This window comes from Anolis sagrei, chromosome 4 (assembly GCF_037176765.1).
Source record: "Anolis sagrei isolate rAnoSag1 chromosome 4, rAnoSag1.mat, whole genome shotgun sequence".
Classification (NCBI taxonomy): domain Eukaryota; kingdom Metazoa; phylum Chordata; class Lepidosauria; order Squamata; family Dactyloidae; genus Anolis; species Anolis sagrei.
Window position 1 is genome coordinate 100,744,653 of NC_090024.1, and position 21,719 is coordinate 100,766,371.

General features: G+C 37.6%; 1 protein-coding gene across 2 annotated transcripts in view; it reads left to right on the forward strand.

Moving 5' to 3' along the window:
• RETREG1 (reticulophagy regulator 1) overlaps positions 1-21,719 on the forward strand; it is a 65,505-nt gene that overhangs the window by 25,648 nt on the left and 18,138 nt on the right. The window contains exons 1-3 of one of the 2 annotated variants that reach the window (XM_060774677.2): positions 7,232-7,769; positions 20,406-20,532; positions 21,128-21,212. In XM_060774677.2, the coding sequence (XP_060630660.2) occupies positions 7,711-7,769; positions 20,406-20,532; positions 21,128-21,212 (271 nt within the window). In that variant the 5' untranslated portion in view covers positions 7,232-7,710. Of the gene's footprint in view, positions 1-7,231; positions 7,770-20,405; positions 20,533-21,127; positions 21,213-21,719 lie in introns of those variants that run through there. The other variant, XM_060774675.2, reaches the window with a different exon arrangement.

The following is a 21,719-nucleotide window of genomic DNA, read 5'->3' on the forward strand; positions in this document are numbered from 1 at the left end:
TCTTTTCAGACATGTATCATTTTGTGACTTAGTAATCCAGTTTTATTGACAAACTTACAAGGCTGAAAAAAAACCCTTGAAAGAGATATGGACCAATACATAAATTGTAATAACAAAATATATGGGGACACAACATAAAAACTTTGCATTCATTTTTAAAAATATATATATCATTTATTGCTTATTTCACTTAGACTCAGAGATTTCTCATTACATTCATGCATCACACTTTCACACTGCAGCCGATACACTAATATGTCATGATACACACCTTGTAAAGCTCTGCAGTAAGAACCTAATAATGAGGGAATAAAAAAATGAAATATACTTACTCATATGATTTAAAAGAAAATTAGTTCAAAATGATGTACCAATGGTACATCACCCCAAGTAAATTGGCTAAATGTAATAAAAACTTAAGCGCTAAATGCTGGAAATGTGAAAAAGAAATTGGCACATTCTTCCACATGTAGTGGAGCTATAAATTGGCAAAGAAGTTTTGGAGAGAAATACATAAAACCATCCAGAAGATCCTACAAATAAAAATGCAAATGAAACCTGAATATTTCTTAAGAAGGATCATTAATATAGCCCTAGAGAGAAATAAAGATATCCTATTCAATTACCTAACAACGGCGGCCAGAATTGTTTATGCAAGACATTGAAGAACAAAAGAAACCCCAACATAGAAGGAATGGCTAATTAAATGATTGAATTAATGAGTATGGATAGATTGACTCAACAACTAGTAAAGATCAAAACAAAACTAGGAAGCTGACAGACTGGATGTTACTGATGGAATATATAGTATGAAACAAGAAGAATTGAAGATAATAATTTAAAATAGAAGGAATAACAAAACAACACACCCTGAGGATTATAAACAGTTTGAGGAGTAGAAGAACAAGAAATAAAGGAAAACTATAATAAACAAAACACAATTAAGAGGATTGGAAGTCAACACAACCTTTTCCCTCCCCTTTTCCCCCTATTAATCCTTCCCTTTCCATTTCCTCCATTCCTCAAAACCCTTAGCGCCTGAACCTTGCACACTGTCCCTCCCGCCTTTTTATTTTTTATTTTTATTTTTTATATGTTTCTGAAAAACTTAATAAAATTATTAAACAAAAAATAACGAGGGAATAGGATACATTATAGCTGTTGCACTGATGGTTTAAATTCATCAGAAATACTTTAGCAAGATTTGTGAAGGAAAACATCTCCAGTGATCTGTAATGTAATAGGCAGCCAACTGAAACAACCCCTACTCTATGCTCTTGGAAGGTAACAATGCAGTTACTATAAGCTACCATTCCTGGAATACTGAAAGGGCCACATGTTTCCCTCCTGTTGTTTTTATTTGCTAACATTTATTACTGACACATTTCATCTGCTTTCAATGAGATCTTACCATGTTTTGGTATGATTTTTCAACTGTGTAAGCCAGGGGTCCTCAAACTAAGGCCCGGGTGCCAGATGCGGCCCTCCAAGGTCATTTACCCGGCCCTCGCTCAGGGTCAACCTAAGTCTGAAATGACTTGAAAGTACACAACAATAACAACAATCCAATCTCATCAGCCAAAAGTAGGCCCACACTTCCCATTGATATACTAATAATTTTATATTTGTTGAAATTGTCCTTCATTTTAATTATTGTATTGCTTTTAAGTGTTTTTTTCAGTACAAATAAGATATGTGCAGTGTGCATAGAAATTCATTCATTTTTTTTCCAAATTATAATCCGGCCCTCCAACAGTTCGAGGGACTGTGACCTGGCCCTTTGTTTAAAAAGTTTGTGGATCCCTGGTGTAAGTAATTCCTTTTTAAAAATTTAAAGGAAGCATATTAAAGTTCCCAAATAAATAACATCGTCTTTGTGGTTTATCTTGATGCCGTATCACAATGAACTGATTTCAGGGCAGTGCAAAATGTTATACCCACTATACGTACACAATTGTTGCTCAGGGCAAAAACTACAGCTTTCAAGGAGGCAGGCTTTGAAAACACAGCAATAACCGACAGTACACAAACACTTCGTTGGTCTGACATTCTCATTGACATCTGACACAGAACTGCTTCAGTGATTTCAACATAGTTGAGAGCATGTATGGAAATATACAACAATATAGAAAGGCTTCAGTTTTACCACCAATGTTTGGAACTGTCTTTGACTAATATTTTTTATAATGACATTCATTTCAAGAAAGGCAGAAGCTACGAAGGAGAAAATATGGTGACTTGTGACTCCCTCCTTCAGGGCCAAGGGTTCTAACTCCCCCCAAAGGGTTCCAACCCCCCCCCCCCACACACACACACACATTCTTATTTGAAAACAAGTTGCATGTATCATGTATTTTCCCCCTTGTGAAAAAAACTTGCAACTTGATAGAAGGCATGGCTGGGCAAATAGATCTCAGAACAATTTCCTATAGCTTGGGAAGGGATTTTAACTTACAGCAGTTTGTATAGCAGTGAAAACGACTCTCTTCCACACTTCACCTAGGTTGCTGATAAAATATCTCTCAAAGGACACATGAAAGTACTTGAAAGCTGGCTCTATTAGAACAAAACTCCTCTGCTGAGCCCGTATATCCACTGGTCTCTAAAATGAATTATTTCAATATCTGGCTTCCAAGGAAAACAAAGTAGATGCCACAAATCTAAGTTCGACTGCTTTTGCTGTAAGAAATGTACATTTTCCCTTTTCCACAAAACTATGAAAAAAGTCATGTTTTCTCTATTTTTAATGATTCCTTAATTATTTCTCTTGCTGTATCTAAGTCTTGTTTAGGGACACTAAGCCCCTATTCATCAGGAAGCAAGACAAAATGGGAGCAGTTAAGGAAGTAGAGTCAGTTAAGAAAATTCAGTTATGATTCAGTGCCAATACAATCTTAGGGAGAATCATAGTAGCGCAAGAGAAACTAGAACAGATGATCAGGGTCAATATTGTTATAGGATAAAATAACCCTTGACTAGCTTGGTAGATAGACAAGCCTGTGCCTTCTTTTCTACCTGCTGGAGGGCACAGACCAAAGAGCAGGAAATTAAATAGTCTCAGATGAGTTTTTGATTTGAGGCAGAACAAGATTGAGAATGAAACAATTTCCGACAATGTTATTGTTTCATGAAATGATCTTTATCGTGCAGCGTACTTTGAAACTAGGCCACTTGCATGACCAATCAGCCTTAGTATATACAAATGTGGAAGTGAGGCTGCTATGCAAACACTATACTTGTTTCTGTCCTGCTTGGAGAGCACAGCTGTTTGTGAAGACATGTGCAGAGATAGAGGAGAACATGTGCCCCACTCACTGGCCATTCAACATATAGGCACAGGAAGAGAGCTTCTCTCATGTCCCCACATGGGGAGCTGGAGCTGACAGAGGGAGCTCAACCTGCTCTCCCTGTATTTGAACCACTGACCTGTCAGTCAGCAGTCCTGCCAGCACAAGGGTTTAACCCATTGCACCACCAGGGGCTCTCAGGAAGAGAGATGTAGGAAATAGACATATGACCAAAGGTCTACATGATTAAACTGCCGATACTTGGAGGTGAAATTCTTTTCAGATAAGATGCATAATAAAAGATTTTTCATTCTGATGCCATCAAAGTGGGTTTGTAAAGCCAAAATGTATTAAAGCAATAGATTATGATTTAACTGAATATACTCAAAGCAACTATAAGCATGCATGTCCCAATCCATTGTGGAGGACATGTATGAGTTGTTTCTGTTCTGTAATTGCTTTTGCTAGGTATGCAAAGAGCTCCTATTGTCATAACAGGACTGGCAAACCTAATGGTGTTTAATAAGCATATAATGATCTATAATCCTGATCTATTACTGTAGAAGAACCTTTAACAGATGGTTTAGTTTAGATTTAAAAGGAAACTACCGGTCCTTGGATTGTGAAATGGAATTTGTATAGTGTTAGAGTCATGTGCTCCTATCCTGCTTCCTTTTCATGGGAAGAGATTAACATTAATGCTTTCACTTTTTTAAAAACTGTAGTTTTCCATAACATCTGAACTTGGAGAACTGTGATTTACTTAAATTATGGTTCAGGAACGAACTAGAATTTTCCCCTGATTTGTTTAATTCTCCATCTACAGAAACTATGACTAAAATCCATTTGGGTTTGTGGTTAAGATTTTTTTCCCAAGAAAGTAATAAAAATAAAATACCTGTGAGAATGGTATTATACTTAATGATATTTTTTAGTACAAAACACTTCCATCAAGTATTGTATGTTTATCATTTAAGTACTATATATTTTTGCCATGTTGTTGATCACTGAAGTGAGTATCCAACTGTAGAAAGCACAGATTGCAATAATAGTTTGTGGGATGCAATTGTCCACACCATTTTTTAAAACATAAGAACGGTGTTATGTCATTCTACAAGTTCTATAGTTAGATAATGATAGTAGTATAACAATTTTGTGTTGCCAGTTCCTTCTAATAATATTGGTTTTTATAGAACTTGTACCATAGACTTGGCCAATATTTTTATTTAATTTGTTTATGCTCAGTTGTAGCATTTCAGAAGTGCATGACTAGGAGAGACAACTACATAAAGCGTATTGCATGACATTTCAAATATTTTCATGGTTTTAGAGTTTCTATAACATGGATTTGTTTGTGAATTATTTTTTAATAAAAGTTTCTCCCCCAAAGTATTGAAGTAAATATTATTTTGTTGTTGACATAGGATTAAAAAGGTTTGCTTGTTTCACACAATATAAATGCTACATATTTATAGTGTAGTATAAATATGAGATGAGCTCAAGAGAGATGTGAGTTCCGTATTTCCTACACTGTAAACATATTTCACAAGAGCCACTCAGACGTGAGGAGCTACAGAGTCAACTGTGTTGCAAAATACATTTTTAAGAATGAGTGTTTGCTATTATTCTTCCTAGCTTCGGTAAAAAAATTAATCAAATCTCAAAAGTAATAGCTATAATGCAGTCTTTTGAATCGTCAGAAGATTTACTAAAGTGTATTGAAAGTAGTTAGGTGTCAGAATGGAAGGAGTATAGTTCTTAGGAGTAGCTAAAGGAGTTCTAATCCTTTAGATACAGAGTAAAAGACAGAATTTAAAGTCTAAATTGATATGAGGAAGTGCAGATGTGTTAGGAAATGGCAAGAACAAAGGAATCAGCTTTTAAGAAACTTGAAAATTTCCTTAAACCATTTTATAGACCACATTTTCTTACCTGGAAACTTCATTTGGTTTAGCTAGACTAATCCATTCAGTAAAACCAAAGGTTTGCATCCCAGGTGTGTCAGATCTGGTTTTGAAATGTGGGTCCTCAACACCTAGAGCAGTGTTTCTCAAACTCTTTTCCTCCAGGTATTTTGAACTTCAGCTCCCAGAAATCCCAGGCAGTTTACCAGCTGTTAGGAATTGTTAGGAACCACTGATCTGAAGCATGTCCTAATCTCTTGTCAGTACCATACAACATATATGTTTCCTCCCATCTAATACGAGTAAATATGCTTAGCTCCTTCTTTAATCTGAATTTGTTGGGGCTGACAACATCTGCAGCTATGGGGGATTAGTTAAGATGACCTGTCCCAGGAGGTTGATAGATCTGGATGGTTTCCTGGAGACTCTTTGGAAATTTCCTGTCAAAGCTCTGGTTTGCTTCTGGAATGAAGTAATGGTGGACACAATAAAACCTGTGTTGCATTTCTGTCACTGTTACTTCTGCAACCCTTTCCCAGTGGAGCTGGTTCAAGTAGTAAGTTGTCTTGTATGAACTGGTCCACAGAAGAACAAAACCGATTATTCAGCAGCCTACTGTGAACAATTCACCTGGTTCATTGCATATACAATTATTCAAATCTACTTTTACTTGGCCGCTATAAATAATATAGATCTAATGAATGTACCTTTTGCCCTAGCTTGTTCAGTGGCAATTAATATGTTAGTACAGCCAGGGGATGTGGACCAGATTCTTAGAGAGAAGGTCTCCATGTGTAGGAGACCTTTGTCCTTTCTGGTTTATTAAGAAAACATGTGTGATCAGTGGGCTGCTAAAACAAGGCAGAATTTCATCATGCTTAAAAGGGATAGGTCTTAAGACAGTTGCTTAAAAAGCCCTTTCTGGGTCCCACTGAACAGTTTGCAACATGCTTTATCTAAGCTAGGTACTGGAGTGTCTGGTGTTGTCCCAGCTGAGGGGAGAGGATATCTCAAACCCTGGGCTTTGATGTCATTTCATTCCATCTTAATCCAAGAAAGCTGTTTCACTTTTAGACCAGTACTTGTCATCAGTAAAGCACTAGATGAGGGCATTTTTTTTTAAAGACTAAGGTGTTTCTGATAAACTTAGGTTCCTTCTACACTGCCATATAAAATCCAAATTTTGAACTGGATTATATGGAAGTGTGGACTTATATAATTAACTTCAAAGCAGATAATGTAGGTTATCTGGATTATATGACAGTCTAAAAGGGGTCTTAGAAGTATATGGCTATGGAGACACATGCTTTAGCCTTAGCTAAGTTATCAGGATGTACAACTGAAAATACCCACCCCTGTAGCCCCACCCTTTATGAAAATGCAAATGAAATAAATAAAGGCATAAAAGACAGTAAAAGCACAATTGACTTTTTGTCCCTCAAGCGAAGGCATCTATCAAAATGTTATAGGATGCTTCTGCTAAATATAAGCAAATGCAGTTAAAATTAATGACCACCCACAGGTGACATTAATACAAACAATTTTAACATTTTACGAAAATTCAGTTCTTATAATTTCATCATTTAAGTCCCATCTCATTGCTCCCCCCCCCCATTTCCCCTTCTAACCTAGAGTAATCTCACTGTATTTCAATAATTTTCCCTAAAATAATATCTTAATATATTTTCCCCTTCATATTAAATGTTCTTATTTCTTCCATCTACCCAATTGAATGAGTATTTCAAACTTGCCAAGTAGCCAGTTGTTTCTGAAGTTTCCTTACAACTGTTGCATCTGTTTTCTGTGGAGAGAGGTATTTGTCTTGCTACAATGGGATCATTTGTCAGATACTTGCTGAAAAAACCACCATGTTAGGGAAATTCAGTAGAAACACTCACGTGTTACTGTTGCAAGAAGGAAACTGTTTTTACTTGGAAAAAAATTAGAACCTCCCATTCATTTTTCCTAGTGTACTACGCCTCTCTTGCGACCACACCGGATTATAAGAGACCAGCTGAAAGAGAAAACAGCTGTTAGCCAATAGTGTGACTTAGAGAGACAGCCAGCAAAATCTAAGTTAACTATAAACATATTTGGAGTTGCATCATGCGCTGCACAAAAAAGATGATAAATATAAATTGCTACTTGTTCCCTTATAGGGATAATGAGCTGGAAGGCAAAGCTGACAGAAGAGAAGGCTCCAAGCTAGTCAAGCAAATAAAGGTTAATAGCTGGGTGGTGTTTCCTTCTCATGTGACCATAGAAATGTTGGCTTCTGGACTGTGTCTGCTGCCTAACAGCCCGTCACAGTGTTTGGAATAAGGTGTGACCTGTTTATTTGTAGAATTAGCCAATCAAAACAGTACTCTGTGAGCTTCATTCAAGGCAAGCAGGCACTTGGTATGTATGTAAATATACCCTGTACCAGAAAGGCTTAGCAGGATCCTACAAAGGAGAGTCATAGACTGGATTTCTTTAAACTCAAGAAGATTGACAAAGCTCTCTTGGGCACTGGATTAATGATTTCAAAAAACTCTTTAGGAATGTCAGAAGGTGAAGACCTTGGACGGATTGAAAGGTACCATAACTTTCTGGATTCTTTTTTGGGCTTCTTTTCATTTTTATTACGAGAATATTAATTAAGCTTTAGATGTGATTCTCTGATAGATAAACTGTTTACTTGGTTCCATACCTGTGGGAATCAACCTGAAGTTCTTTGGTGACAATTGCAGTGCAAAGATTCATGTTTTTTTTTGTTTTTAATAAAGATGACCTTGGAAACTAGGAACACTTATGATAATGACATTACATTCTGTGACTTCTAAAAAGCCAATGCCTATCCTTGTCCTGCATTGAAGATGTCAACATAAGAGACGTGAAATGTCAGAGACACAAATAACTCCAGTGTACTCTGTTATTGGCAGGTGCATAAATTATTACTAGTAGAAAGGGTACAATGTTCCTGTGAAATATGCTTATGGAATGCTTTTTTCCAAGTTTTTCCAAGTTTCAGATTATGAAGTGAAGTTTTCAAGGATGATCCAAAATATGGGAAAACAGCTTTTAATTAATTTTCAGGAATATTCAGAAGTAAAAAGTCTTTTATGATACTGTATTTGTTTAGAACTGTTAGCTATTTACACATAGCAGAAATCTGAAAAATGCTCCTACCATGACCACATTCATAAGCATGGTTACAGAAAAAAATGACAAATTACTGGTGATATTAGAAAGGGTAGAACTTTTTATTTATTTATTTATTTTTGGAAGGTGAGACCAACTAAAGAAAATACGGGTGATAAAAAGGCCTGCATTTCATTGTATATAGTTCAGGAACATAACAATTAATCTGACTTACATCAAACAGATTTCAACTAGTTCAACAAATTTCAACTATTGCCCATTTGAACAGAAAAGGGAGATAAATGTTTTGGAGGATTTTTTAAATCACATTTTTTTTTCGTGGAATCAGTAAATACTGTCAGAACAAATACTTTCCCAGAATTGTATTTTAATGAAGAGTCTATCAAGAATAAGCAGAGAAAAGAAGATTCATTATATTTCCCTTTTAACTTGAAACTGGAGCCCTGCTTTATATATAAATATGACAAGTGAGGACTAGACTAGGGATGGCAGTCATCTAGCTGTTGGGCTGCATGTGTTCTCCAAGGTTGGTTTCCTGGCCTCTGGAGTCTTTTTAAACCCTATTTACTTTTGCTTAAAACAAGAATAGCTGTTCCTGGAAATCTCCAGGAGTAATATTTCTCCTCCAGTGCAAGGTATGGGAACTTGTGGCACTTTTTTCTAGCATCCAGTGTTTTAAAACCATCCATCCCCAGTTGGAAGTACCATATATACTCGAGTATAAGCCAAGTTTTTCAGCCCCCTTTTAGCCTGAGAAAGCCCCCCCCCCCCACTATTATTTTACTTTAATATTATTATTACATTTATTATTTTACTCTATTGTTATTACATTTATTATTTTATTCTATTTAATATTATGGTCATTATTACATTTATTATTTTACTGTATTTATTATTTTTACTAGCTTTCCCCTGCCATGTGTTGCTGGGACCCGGTGTGTGTATATGTGTTTTGTGTGTGTCTGTGTATATATATATATATTTGTGCATATGTGTATATATGTGGTTTTGCACATGCATTGTAATGTATTTTTTATTTTTTTGGCTTTTAAGTCACTTCTGTTTTGTTTTTCAGTGTTTTTATGAGTGATGGTCACGTGTTGGCCTGATAGGTATATTGTGTCCCAATTTGGTGTCAATTCATCCAGTGGTTTTTGAGTTATGTTAATCCCACAAATGAACATTACATTTTTATTTATATAGATTATTACATTTATTATTTTATTCTATTATTACTGTTATTACATTTCCATCATTTTACTCTCTTTATTATTATTAGATGGATATGTAAGCACATATTGAAGAAGGTTAGAATAATAGTTTAATCAGAGTTAGACAGTCTTATCTTAAATTACAGTTTTATGTAAATATTCAAAAACATTTAACCTACTGATGCTTCAATTTTTAATTTTACTGGTATCTATTTTTATTTTGAAATTTATCAGTAACTGCTGCATTTCTCACCCTTGACTTATACTCGAGTCAATACATTTTCCCAGTTTTGGTAGTAAAATTGGGTGCCTCGGCTTATATTTGGGTTGGCTTATACTCGAGTATATATGGTATTTTTCTGTTCACTTCCTGGTTCATATGGAAAGACTGTAAACCAGAACTGGGCTTTTCATTGCAAAGATTCAAGGTATCAGGTTTCTGAGATCAATGGATCAATAGTTTCATTTCATATAAGGCAATTTCCATGTTCCTGACATAAACCTTCTAACATAATGAAACTGAAATCCTATAATAGACAAGCTACTCTTTCAAGGCATCTGTGGTTTCTCTGAGACTCAGTATTCAGTTGTTCAGATCCTAATGGAGTGATCCCCATGAATAATGAATTTGGTCATTCCTGATGTTGTAAATGGGAGAATAATAGTAACAGAACAGCCCTGTCATCCATCCCCCATTTAATGCAGCTTTATCTGGCATTTTCAAGCTTTCATCCAACTTTGTTTTATTCTGTTTCATTGGTTTTATTTTATTTTATCACTTGTTTGGAGAGATTATGTATAAAAATTGTAAATGACTGTAAAATTGTAAATGATTGTAAATGACATTATGGGCCACATCCAGACCTAATCATATTTAAGGCCTTTAAACTAATGGTGCTTAAATACTAATTCAACTTTAAATGATTATTTTGCTATTTTTAAGATATTGCATAGTAGTGCTATGTGAGGGCAAACATAATACATGTATGTGTTAAATTCATGTTTAATTAAAGTCCTGTGAGCATTTATATAGGTCAATGTGAAAGTTGTACAATATTTAGAGATTAATTGCTGCTCTTTAGATTAACATCACAAAATGCCAGTGCCCATCTACAAAATAATGTTGTGACACACTTTTAAATTGTTTGTCTGTGGGTAGAGGTAAGAGGACCTATTATTGTCATTAGTCATATATAAATGGCAAAATACCAAGTAAAAATGGAATAGTTAACCCAGCTGACTCTTTTTAGTGAATGTACTACCTGTCATCTCAATTTATCTGTATGGAAATGAAATTAAATGGCACAGCCACAGATTAAGCATCTTGGCCAGTAGGTAGCAATTACAATTTTTGATGACTCATTTCTAGGCCTAGGGATATGCTAACACCCCTCACTCTTGTTGTGTCTGTTTCATCACTCCCAGCTGAATGGAAATTATTATTATCTAGAATTTAAAATGTTTCTGCACTCTCTACTTGAGGAATCTTGATTATTTGGATTAATACCTTGGGAAGTCTGACTTGGCCACTGTAGTCCATGCTCTGGTTACATCCTGTATAGACTACTGCAATGCACTCTATGTGGGGCTGCCTTTGAAAACTGTCTGGAAGCTTCAAATGGTCCAACGGACAGCAGCCAGATTGTTAACAGGAGCTCAGGGAGCATACAACTCCTCTGCTGCGCCAGCTCCAATGGCTGCCAATCTGCTACTGGGCACAATTCAAAGTCCTGGCTTTACCCTACAAAGTCCTAATTGGTTCTGGCACAATCTATCTGTCCGAACGTATCTCCCCTTATGAACCATCTAGGACCTTAAGATCGTCTGGGGAGGCCTTGCTCTCGATCCCACCTCCATCACAAGTATGGTTGGTGGAGACGAGAGATAGGACTTTCTCAGTGGTGGCCCCTCGGCTATGGAACGCCCTCCCTAGGGAGATCAGATCGGCTCCCTCCCTCTTAATATTTTGAAGAAAAGTTAAAACATGGTTGTTTGAGCAAGCGTTTACAAATGCAGAATAACTGGCTTAGGAAATTGAATGACTAGACGATGGAATTGGACGATGTTTTTATAATAAGGAGACGCTTAAGATGTTTTTATTGCTTCTGTTGTATTTTATATTGCTTTAATGTTTTTAACCTGTATTATGATACTGATTTATTGTAAACTGCCTTGAGTCGCCGAGAGGCTGAGAAAGGCGGTATACAAATACAGTAAATAAATAAATCTATATCAGGGTGTCACTCATTTTCATCGAGGGCTACATCAGCCTTATGGTTGCCTACAAAGAGCCGTTGAATCCATGGGTGGAGAATCCATGGATACAGAGGGCTAACTGTAACTCTTAAACACAATGGTCAGTGCTCTTTAGTTTTTATCTGATTTGAGTCTTCAGATGTTACTGAACAACTACTTCCATCACTTTGAATTATCCACCATGCAAATTGGTGCGGCCCAACAGCACTTGTGGTTCTGAGGTTGGGAAAATGTTAAAGGACATTTAAAGTCAGACATCATATGCACAAACCTTGTGTTTAAATTCAAGCCCCACTCTACTAACTATACAGAAAAGACTCCATTCCTCCAGATGTTTCTGTATCACAACATCCATCAGAGCCAATCATGATGTTTAAGGAATACAGGAGTTATTGTCCAGCATCTGTGGGGCCATATAAAATGACATGGTGAGCCGGATTCAGCTTGTAAGCCTTGAGTTTGACACATATAATCTATATTGGATGGTTCCTGATCTTGGTATATATGATCTTCTGTCCCTCCCCTGTCTCTTCAGTGTCTAGTAAAGTTCATTCATAGATTTGCGAGGGATTTAAACATCTTTCTAGTCACAAGCAGTGGGATGGGGATAATTGTGGTGATGGTGACGATTTCTTATTTTCCTCTCCCCGTGTATTGAGGACGGGATGCTGGTAACATGCCAGCCAAAGTCCACTGTTTAATTCTCAGATAATCCAACTACAGGTTGAGCATTCCTTACCTGGAATTCCGAAATCCAAAATACTCCAAGATCTGCAATTGTCCACAAAGGCAACTGAGATATATTTGCTTTGTGATAGTTCAGAGCACACAAACTTTGTGTTATGCACAAATTATTTAAAATATTGTGTATAATTCCATTCAGATTATATGTATCAAGTGCATGGGAAACATGAATGAATTTTACAAATAGACTTGGGCCTGTTTCCAGGGTATCTCATTATGCATTGGCAGCAACAAGTGTTCCAAAATCCAGGGGAAAAATCCAAAATCCAGGACACTTCTGGTCCCAAGCTTTTCAGATAAGGAATATTCAACCTGTATTATTATTCTAATTATGAAAAACCAAAAAATGTCAAAAAAGTAAGCAAAGGACAAACAGTACATGACTAGCAGGAAAGTGGTTGATTTGTTTTTTAAATAGAGTACCGATTGACAATAGTAATGCATAGGCAGTAATGCAAAGGAATGTCTTGATTGTAATTGATTGTGAACAATGAACATGGTTTGCATTCTAGTTCATGAAAGGGTAGTGTGATATGTAGGCTACCATTTACCATTTTAGAATAGTACTGGTAATTAACCGAGCCCATATCTACCATTATTCAAATTTTGGTAACTTACATGTGCAGATACCGAGTTCATTTTTTCAAGCAACTAGTTTCAGGTCCTTCAAAAATATGAGCATGTTGGAAGTTGTTACTAGCATGGTCTCAAAAGCATGAAAGGAGAAACACATAATTTAACATAATGTAGGGGCTTTGGTCTGTCCTATTCCTGCGGGAACTTTGAGATTTAAAGATTCTGGAAAGAAAGGAAGGTAGATTCCAGAGTTGTCAGAAAGTATGGCACTGACTGAGAAATGACTGATAATCCGTGGATTTAATTTAACATAAGCTAAATATTCAAAGAATAGCATAACAAACAAACAAGTATTAATGTATCGAGAAGCCAGTCAAATTGAATGAAGATTCTATTTCTTTGGTTATGTGGCACATGGAAGTAAATGAAGAAATATTAGTTGAATGTACAGGTAAATGTTCAGCTACCATAAAAGAGATTTGAAGAGGGACAGAGCCATGCAAGCAAACTACATGGCTTTGCCATAATTTCTTATTTTTTGTCATTATATAAAATAATCCTTTAAAAGTATTTGACCCATAGTTCATCAGTCAGTCAATCAGACTACCATTGCATGAAACAGGGCACTTTGAACTCAGAAAGTGTTTAGTGAAAGTGCTCAGTTAACGTCCTATGACTGTATTTATTTCCTGTATGGAAAGTTGTGTGTTGTTAATGTCATTAATATAATTACCTGCCTCTCCTTACACCTCAATTTTGTACATGAAACAAAATTTGAATTCATTAAATGATGAGAAAGCAATAATATGTCTATATCAGCGACTCATGTGGGAAATTTTGTAGTGTTTTAGATTTCAGAATCCTGAATAAGAGAAGCTCAGCATGTAATACCAGAGCCCTTTACATTCCCCATTGGCTTCATCTGTGCTTCCCTTGAGCTATCGAGTAAGCTTAAATCTTTTTAGTTTCCCTTTCCATAGAATTACTATTTGATATTTATTTATTTATCTGCCATATTTATACCCTGCCCTTCTCACCCTGAAGGGGACTCTAAGCGGTCTTACAGTAGGCAACAATTTGATGTTGCACAAATACATACAAATAAAATAAACAAATACATTAAAATCCAAAAAGTTAAAAACCTCAAACATGATATATCTTTGTTTTCTCATCCATCAGGATTGCTAGCTTAATTAGTCAGGGATATTAAAAACTCTACCTTCAGTCTCCTTTTTTCAGTGCATGGCACTAAGCACAGTTGATATTTTTTAAAATGAAATTATTAGGCTCTGTTTTTGCTTGTTTAAATACATTTTATAGTTTCTAATTTTTAACAGTAAATTCTAGGTAATGGTTTTTCTGACAACTATGCGTTATTTGCACCACATAACTTTATCACTGTGAAACTGTTTACATGTGCTGTTGTTTTGTACCTTTGTTTCCTATTTATGGCAACCCGATGGTGAACTTATCATAGGGTTTTCCTGGTAGGATTTGTGCAGAGCGGGTTTGCTAGCTTTTTCTTAGCACCACCTATTAATATGACGTTGCAACTCCTGCGGAGGACTGTCAGGGGATACCTGATTATGTGAATGAGAAGTCTGGAGCAGAGGGAAAAGTCAGTTGGCGGATGACTCTAGGGTCACTAGTACAAGGAAAGCCTATCACTACTTCTGTCACATGAATTTCTGTGTTAGTTTTCTGGCGTCGCGTGAAGCAGACATTGCTTAGGGGCTATTACATTTATTCCTTAGAACTAGTAGAAATAGTCCGCTTTTATTATGCTGCAGATTCAGGTTTTGATTCTATAATCACCTTGGGTTTGTTTGCTTGTTTTAATCCAGTTGTCAGTTCATGGAAGGAAATGGCTTTTTCTTAATGTTTAAAGACTGTTCTCCAGCAAATAAAGGCTTTGGAAATAGAACATTTGGAGCTTGTAAGTGCAACAATTCATCACTTTTAGAACAAGCATCATTAAAAGGTCCAGTAAGTCGTGATTGCTCATCATCCAGTCCCAAAGCTATTACATTGAGGTGCTGGGAATCCCAGATGCTGTGTAATTACTTGCATTGTATGTATGCTGTTATAATCCCTTATTTGCCACCTCATGCCATTGCTTCATTCTCGTAATTGGGACCAAAGCTAATATGTCAGTGTACACCCAAACCTGTTCACATGACTAGAAGATTCCAGCAAGACTTAGGAAGGCGTTCTGGATTTTTTTTTTAAGTTGGTAATATGAGATGTTACTGACCTTTCTAAGAAAATCCCAGTGGCGTATTTTCCCCATAACACATGCCTGGTTACAAACCAACAACATGAAGCCATTCGTCATTTTCAGAGAACCTGATGGAACTGAATCTCCTGGCTAGCGTTTGGGGACTGTGATGGGCTGCGACATCTGTTTGTCCTAACTGCTAGGAGACAGCTTGAGCGAGTGCTTGCTCATCTCTATCTTAGGCAGCTCTTTCACCAGAGAATAAAGCCCAAAGCTTCAAATCAAGCATTCTTGTTGGCTCCACTTGCTAAATAGTTCTGTGACTATGGGCAAGAATATCATGTGAAACTGGGACAAGATTATCTCAAAGGAAGCATGTTAAGAATGTGAAGGGCAAAATGGATATAGATAATATGATATAGGGCAGCAGGACTGTGTAACAGACATAGAGCCTGGGAGAGATATTTTTTAAAGATAACTCCTAGAACACCCCCCCCCCCCCCCCGCTAACATGGCTAATGGCTGTTCTGGTTAGGGTGCTCTTGGAACTAGAGTCCAAAAAAGTAAGTATCCAGAGCTGGTACCTGTGCCTTTAGACTGGGATCCAATGGGCCGCTCATGATGTACTGAGTCCTTTTCACCTTCATTTCACTGTCTTCTGCCTCCCACAAAGAGAAATCCGCACTTTTTTGTGTGAGTTTTGGCCTTCCTGATCTCAGAAGTGAAAACATGTCAGTACAGTGGTGTACAGTTTCGCCTTCTTCAATACTAAAGATTAAAGCTCCAGAATCCTCAGGCATCCATACCTAAGTTTTGTAGCATGGGTGCAAAAGGACCTGGGTTCAGTGGATCCAAAGTGATCTTGTATTTGTTCACTGTGTGGATTACCCTGTTAGGTATTGAATGCAAGGAGATGATGGATCATCTTTACATTCCATTTGAATGGTGTAATGTGGAGGGTGGGCAAAGTGCTCCCCTCAGGGAGTCAACAAAAAGTATTTACCCCCCCCCCCCCAAATGTATGCAAGGGACACGAGTAATTTTCACTATTGTTGTTGTTTTGGGGTGTGGGGGCAGGGGGAGTAGGAGTTTTTAAAATCTTGGTCAATTGAGTTCTTGTTGTTAAAATAGGCTTCTCCTTGTCTTTAAATGGTCTAGATGCCCCCCAAAATATAGTGAAAACATCCCTCACATCATTCCCACAGGGTGTTTAAGGGCATTTATTTTCAAGATGTGGCGGTGAGGGTATGGTCCCTCCTGTAGAGCTAATGTGGTTCCTAGATTCCAAAATTGCATATCCTGAAGCAGTGCTTGCAGGGTTTCAGAGCACAATGTTTTATTTTGTTGGGATGGTGGTGTTATCCTTTATGGCCTTTATTCCCTTGTTCCCTCTCGTTATAGGGTGGTGAGTTTTCTTAGTAGCTAATAGAGGAATCCACAGTTTTGTGAAATAGTTTGAGATAGCATTGTTTTCAATGAGCAAGTAACCGTTTGTTTTGCTGAAGGTCTTTTAGTGGTAACAAAACTACAAAAGTTGTTGTAGGTTTTTTTGGGCTATATGGCCATGGTCTGGAGGCATTATCTCCTGACATTTCGCAAGCATCTGTAGCATACATCCAAAAGACCTCACAACTTCTGAGGATGCCTGCCATAGATGCAGGTGAAATGTCAGGAGAGAATGCCTCCAGAACATGGCCATATAGCCCGAAAAAACCTACAACAACCCAATGATTCCGGCTATGAAAGCCTTTAACAATGCATTAAAACTACAAAAACTGGATTGTTGACAGGGAACAATTCACTTTCCTATGTCCTTGGTTTGTCTTTGAAAGTGCGGCTGTTCCGATGTGTCCTTCAACATTTAGGCCTACTCCATTACATCTAGCAATCTTTACATATTTTATTCCTGTGTTGGAGGGTGGGTTGCTGTGGCCTTTTTTTGCATTTGATTACCACTGAAAATTTTATTACAAGTTATGCAGGTGTTTGCTAGTGCCTTTGTCTTGCTCAAGAAAGCTGCTGTGAGGATCCACCTGTCTTTTTAAAAAGACTAGAAATCTTTGCCTACCAAAAATGTGAATCAGAGAAGCAGAGGGAAAATCTATTTGTTGTCTTGGTAGACCCAGCAGTAGTGAAAGTATTCACTTTTTGTCAGTCTGTTTTGTTCACTGAGTGCTTCACAGACTTTTCTGCATCACACATAAGAGAAGCTTATAAATCTGGGTGACTAAATGCTTGGGGTACTGAAAATTTGCTTTGAATTTGAGAGGAAGAAAAAGTCTTGAGCAGAAATGCTATGCATACTTTAAAAAATGCAATGTGTGTAAAGAGACTGGAGACTGGGGTGCTGGCAAAGAGTGGCAGATGTGTATTTATTTCATTTTGGCTAGAATACTGTTAGTGACATATGCTGGCATACACCCACATTATCCCTGTGTGTATATTTTGTTGAGATGGCATTCCCTCTCGCCTTTCAAAACAATCAAAGTCCTGTTCCATCCCCTGGTTGCTCTCAACTTATAATTGCAAGGATGTGGTCCCTCTCCTATGGCCATTTTTTGGCAGGTAAAGAGTGGAAATAAAGTATCTGACTATGGTGTTAAAGCCAGATGCAAAACAATGATAATACCCTCTGAGACTGGTGGAAGACTCCAGTGGATCTGGGTGGAAGATGTTCTCATTCTGCCTTAAACCCACCTCACTCTTGACCAGCAACAGAATGATTTCAGGAGAGCTATGCAGCAGCACAGTGCTCAATCCAGAGCGTGAAATTAGAGGACTCGTAACTCTTACGCTATGCTTGATAATGTAAGATTTCAGCCACCATGTCTATGCAAGGTAGCGATTAGCAAAAGGAAAGGCAATGACAAACCAAGTGGTGAATTAAATGATAGAAGACAACAGACAAGACTCCCTTCAAACTCCCACTGCTTTATTCTGTTTTTTATTTGGAGACAGGATTAGCTGATGGATGTTGATACTTGAGGGAGAGACTCTGCCGGTATGTGTCTGCATGAACATTTAGATTAGGAGAGTGTCTCCTTTGTGTCCCACCAGTGAAGTGAACACATTTTATGAAGGTGTTGGAGAGAGCATTCTCAGCTGTGTCACTCCAATTTTGTAATGGTCTTCCCTTAGAATTTCTTGGACTAGCACTGGCTTTGTTTAAGCACCAAGTAAAACCATGACTATGTACTAACCCTTTTAAGACACAGTGATGTACCGCCATTGTTATATACTGGGTTTTTTTACCCATTTTGATATTTTAAACCTGTTTTTACTTGATAATAACTTTAATATGTTTTAGCATATTTAAATCATTTACATTATTTTAACTAGTAGATTTTACCTGCACACCGCCCTAAGATCTTTTACTATTAAATGACATTTTCTCAGCTTAATTAAGAACTGTAATTGAAACTAGGTACAATGAGTAGGCATAGCACAGTGTTTTCCAGACTAAACAGTGCTCTACAGGCCAGCCTAGAGTTATAAATACCTGTAAAATCTCATACCATTTCTGCAGCTGTTTGTTTTCTATTTTAGCATGCTAGTCCCTGGAACTAAAACAACAACAACAATGTGTTGAAAAAACAATCTGGTATTTCCCACTCTCACCTATAATTTTCCTTCTGATTAGTCTATGACTTCTCAGCAGTGATAGACAACAGTTTGCTGCATGTGATAAGAGAAAAGTACAGACAGTCCCCGAGCTACAAACAGCAACTAGTTAAGAATGGGGGTGAAACAACAGGAAGGGAGAGAAATCTATCCCTCGGAAGAGAAATTCACTCATGAAAGAGTTATCATGAGGAAAAGGTGACAGAAAGTAAAGTGAAATCTTCTGAATAGGGGCACAGAGAGCAAAACAAACTCCACAGGGGTGTTAATTCTTCCCAATGCTATCCAAACTTGTGTACATAGATCAGGTATGGGCAAACCCAGGCTCAGGAGCCAGATGTGGCCCTTGGGCTCTTTACTCAGGCCTTCCTCTCTCACACCATCCTATCCTTCCTCCTTCAATCCCTCCCTTCCCTCCCTTTCTCCCTTCTTTCCCTCTCTCGCTCTTTTTCCCTCCCTCCATTCCCTTCTACCCTTCCTTCCATCATTATCTTCCTCCCTTTCTTCCTTCTCATTTTCCTTCCTCCTTTCCTCCTGGGGGATGTTTAGCTGGAAGAAGAGAAGTTAGAGAGGGAACGTGAGAACCATGCTTCAAGATTTACAAGGTGTCCCATTGAGAAGGATGGGGGAAACTGATTTTCAGCTGCTCTAGAGCAATGGGTTCAAATGGCAGGGAAAGGGATTTGACTGAAAAGATTAAAAAAAACTTCCTAGAGAGTGGCATAGGATGCCTCGGAGTGTAGTCGAATCTCCTTCTCTGGGGGCTTTTCCACAGAGGCTGTCTGTCAGGAGTGCCTTGATTGTGTTTTCCTGCATGGCAGGGGATTGGACTGGATGGCCCTTGGGGGTCTCTTCCAGCTCTAGGATTGTAGATCAGAAGTAGGCAATACAGGGTCTAATGAATACGCCTTTTCTCTCCCTTCCAACATATACTAACCAAGGCCAACTCTTTTGGGATCCAAACATTTCCCATCTTTCCTTCACTTTCTGCCTTCAAAAGAGAACAGGAAGGAGATGAAAGGGTAAGGAGGGGCCTTGGGAGGAACCCCCTCCCTCCTGGCCCATCCACCCCGCTCCGGCCCACCATGCGACCCCCAAGTTAGAAAGTTTGCCCATGCCTGGCATAGATAGATAAATAGATAGATAGATAGATAGATAGATAGAGATAGATAGAGAGTTGCACTTTAAAATGTATCTGTTCCAACTTACATACAAGTTGAACTTAAGAACAAACTTCCAGAACCTATCTTTTTTGTAATTTGGGGACTTCCTGTATAGGATTAATCCTATACTATTAACTTTGAGATATGAGGATGTCTGGTACTTTTTAGTGGCAACAGTTAAGAACTCCTGTTGAGCAAAAATTAACTGGACATAGAGAAGACAGGTAGACACAAGAATAATTTGGGTAAATCTGTATTTCAAATTCATGTCTCCTTTACAGCTGGGAAGTCATTGATTCCAAATCTGAATACAGGCTCTGGCTGAATCAGTGTTTAGAAGAAGCAATGATGAGTTTTGCCATCTTTCTCCAAGAAATGTCTCACTTCAAAGAGCAGAACCCTGGCAAGGTAAAAGAAAGGCCTATGATATATCTCATTTGAAAGAAGTCACATGTTAGTGAAGATATAACAATATCCAACCAATAAAGCCATTAACAATACAATCCAGTACATGTTTACTCATTGATTTCAACAGGCCTTATCTCCCGGTACATGTGCATAGATTTGCAATCTAAGGAAATGACTGGACAATTTAGGGTAGGAGTAAGATTAGCAAATGTGTCCAGTGTGAATGATAGGCGAATTTCCAAAGAATCTGGGAATGCGACCATTACTGTATTATGAAAAGCTGACTCAATACCATAAAATCATCCAAATTGTTGCTTGGATCAGAGGTGTTCTCCAAGCATCCCTTCCTAATGCGCACAAATTTAATTTTTGTAGGGCAAAGGAAAAGAATTTACAAAGAGAACTATTGTCTATGGTATTGATAGTACCGCTTACTATAACAAGCATTACTACTGTTCTTTTAATGTCTATAAATAATAGTGTGGATCTTTGGTGATCTCTGCTGATCTCAAAGCAACATGCTTAGCATAGGTACTGGATGTGGCAGGCATGATCCTATTGTACTACTTTTCATTGTTTTGTTTTTCTTGAACAGTTTTGCCTCCTGGTCTGCAGCGTATGCACATTCTTCACAGTCCTGGGAAGTTATGTTCCTGGAATTGTCCTCTCCTATCTTATAGGTAAGTTCTTCCCAGTTCTTATGGGATGCAGCAGGGAATCATTTTGAAGTCCCAAGATTTCTATAGTACCATGCACAATTGCATTCCACACTACTTTTATAACTGCAATTGACATCCTCAACAAGGAGACATATTTTAACCTTCTATTGGCAACAAACTGTGACTTAGCTGCTGGATTCATAGGTTTCTGAGCAAAATGAGAAATTTTCCTCAAGGACAGACATTTGATACTCCAGCCCAAAATAAACAATAACCCATTATTTATTTTATCAAAAACAGTGCAACCATACTTTTTAGAGATCCATGCTGCAATTTCATGGACGCAATTCCATGGTCACTAGTCATAGAATTGAATCCCACTCACTGTGGTGTATTTAATTTTACAGAATGGAGACATCCAGTTTTACTGTCAGAATATAATAATAATTGTGAAAGGACCTCCGCCAATGGTAATGAAGCTGCCACCAAATTGTAAAGAGACGCTACCAATTAGTGAGGAAGCGCCTA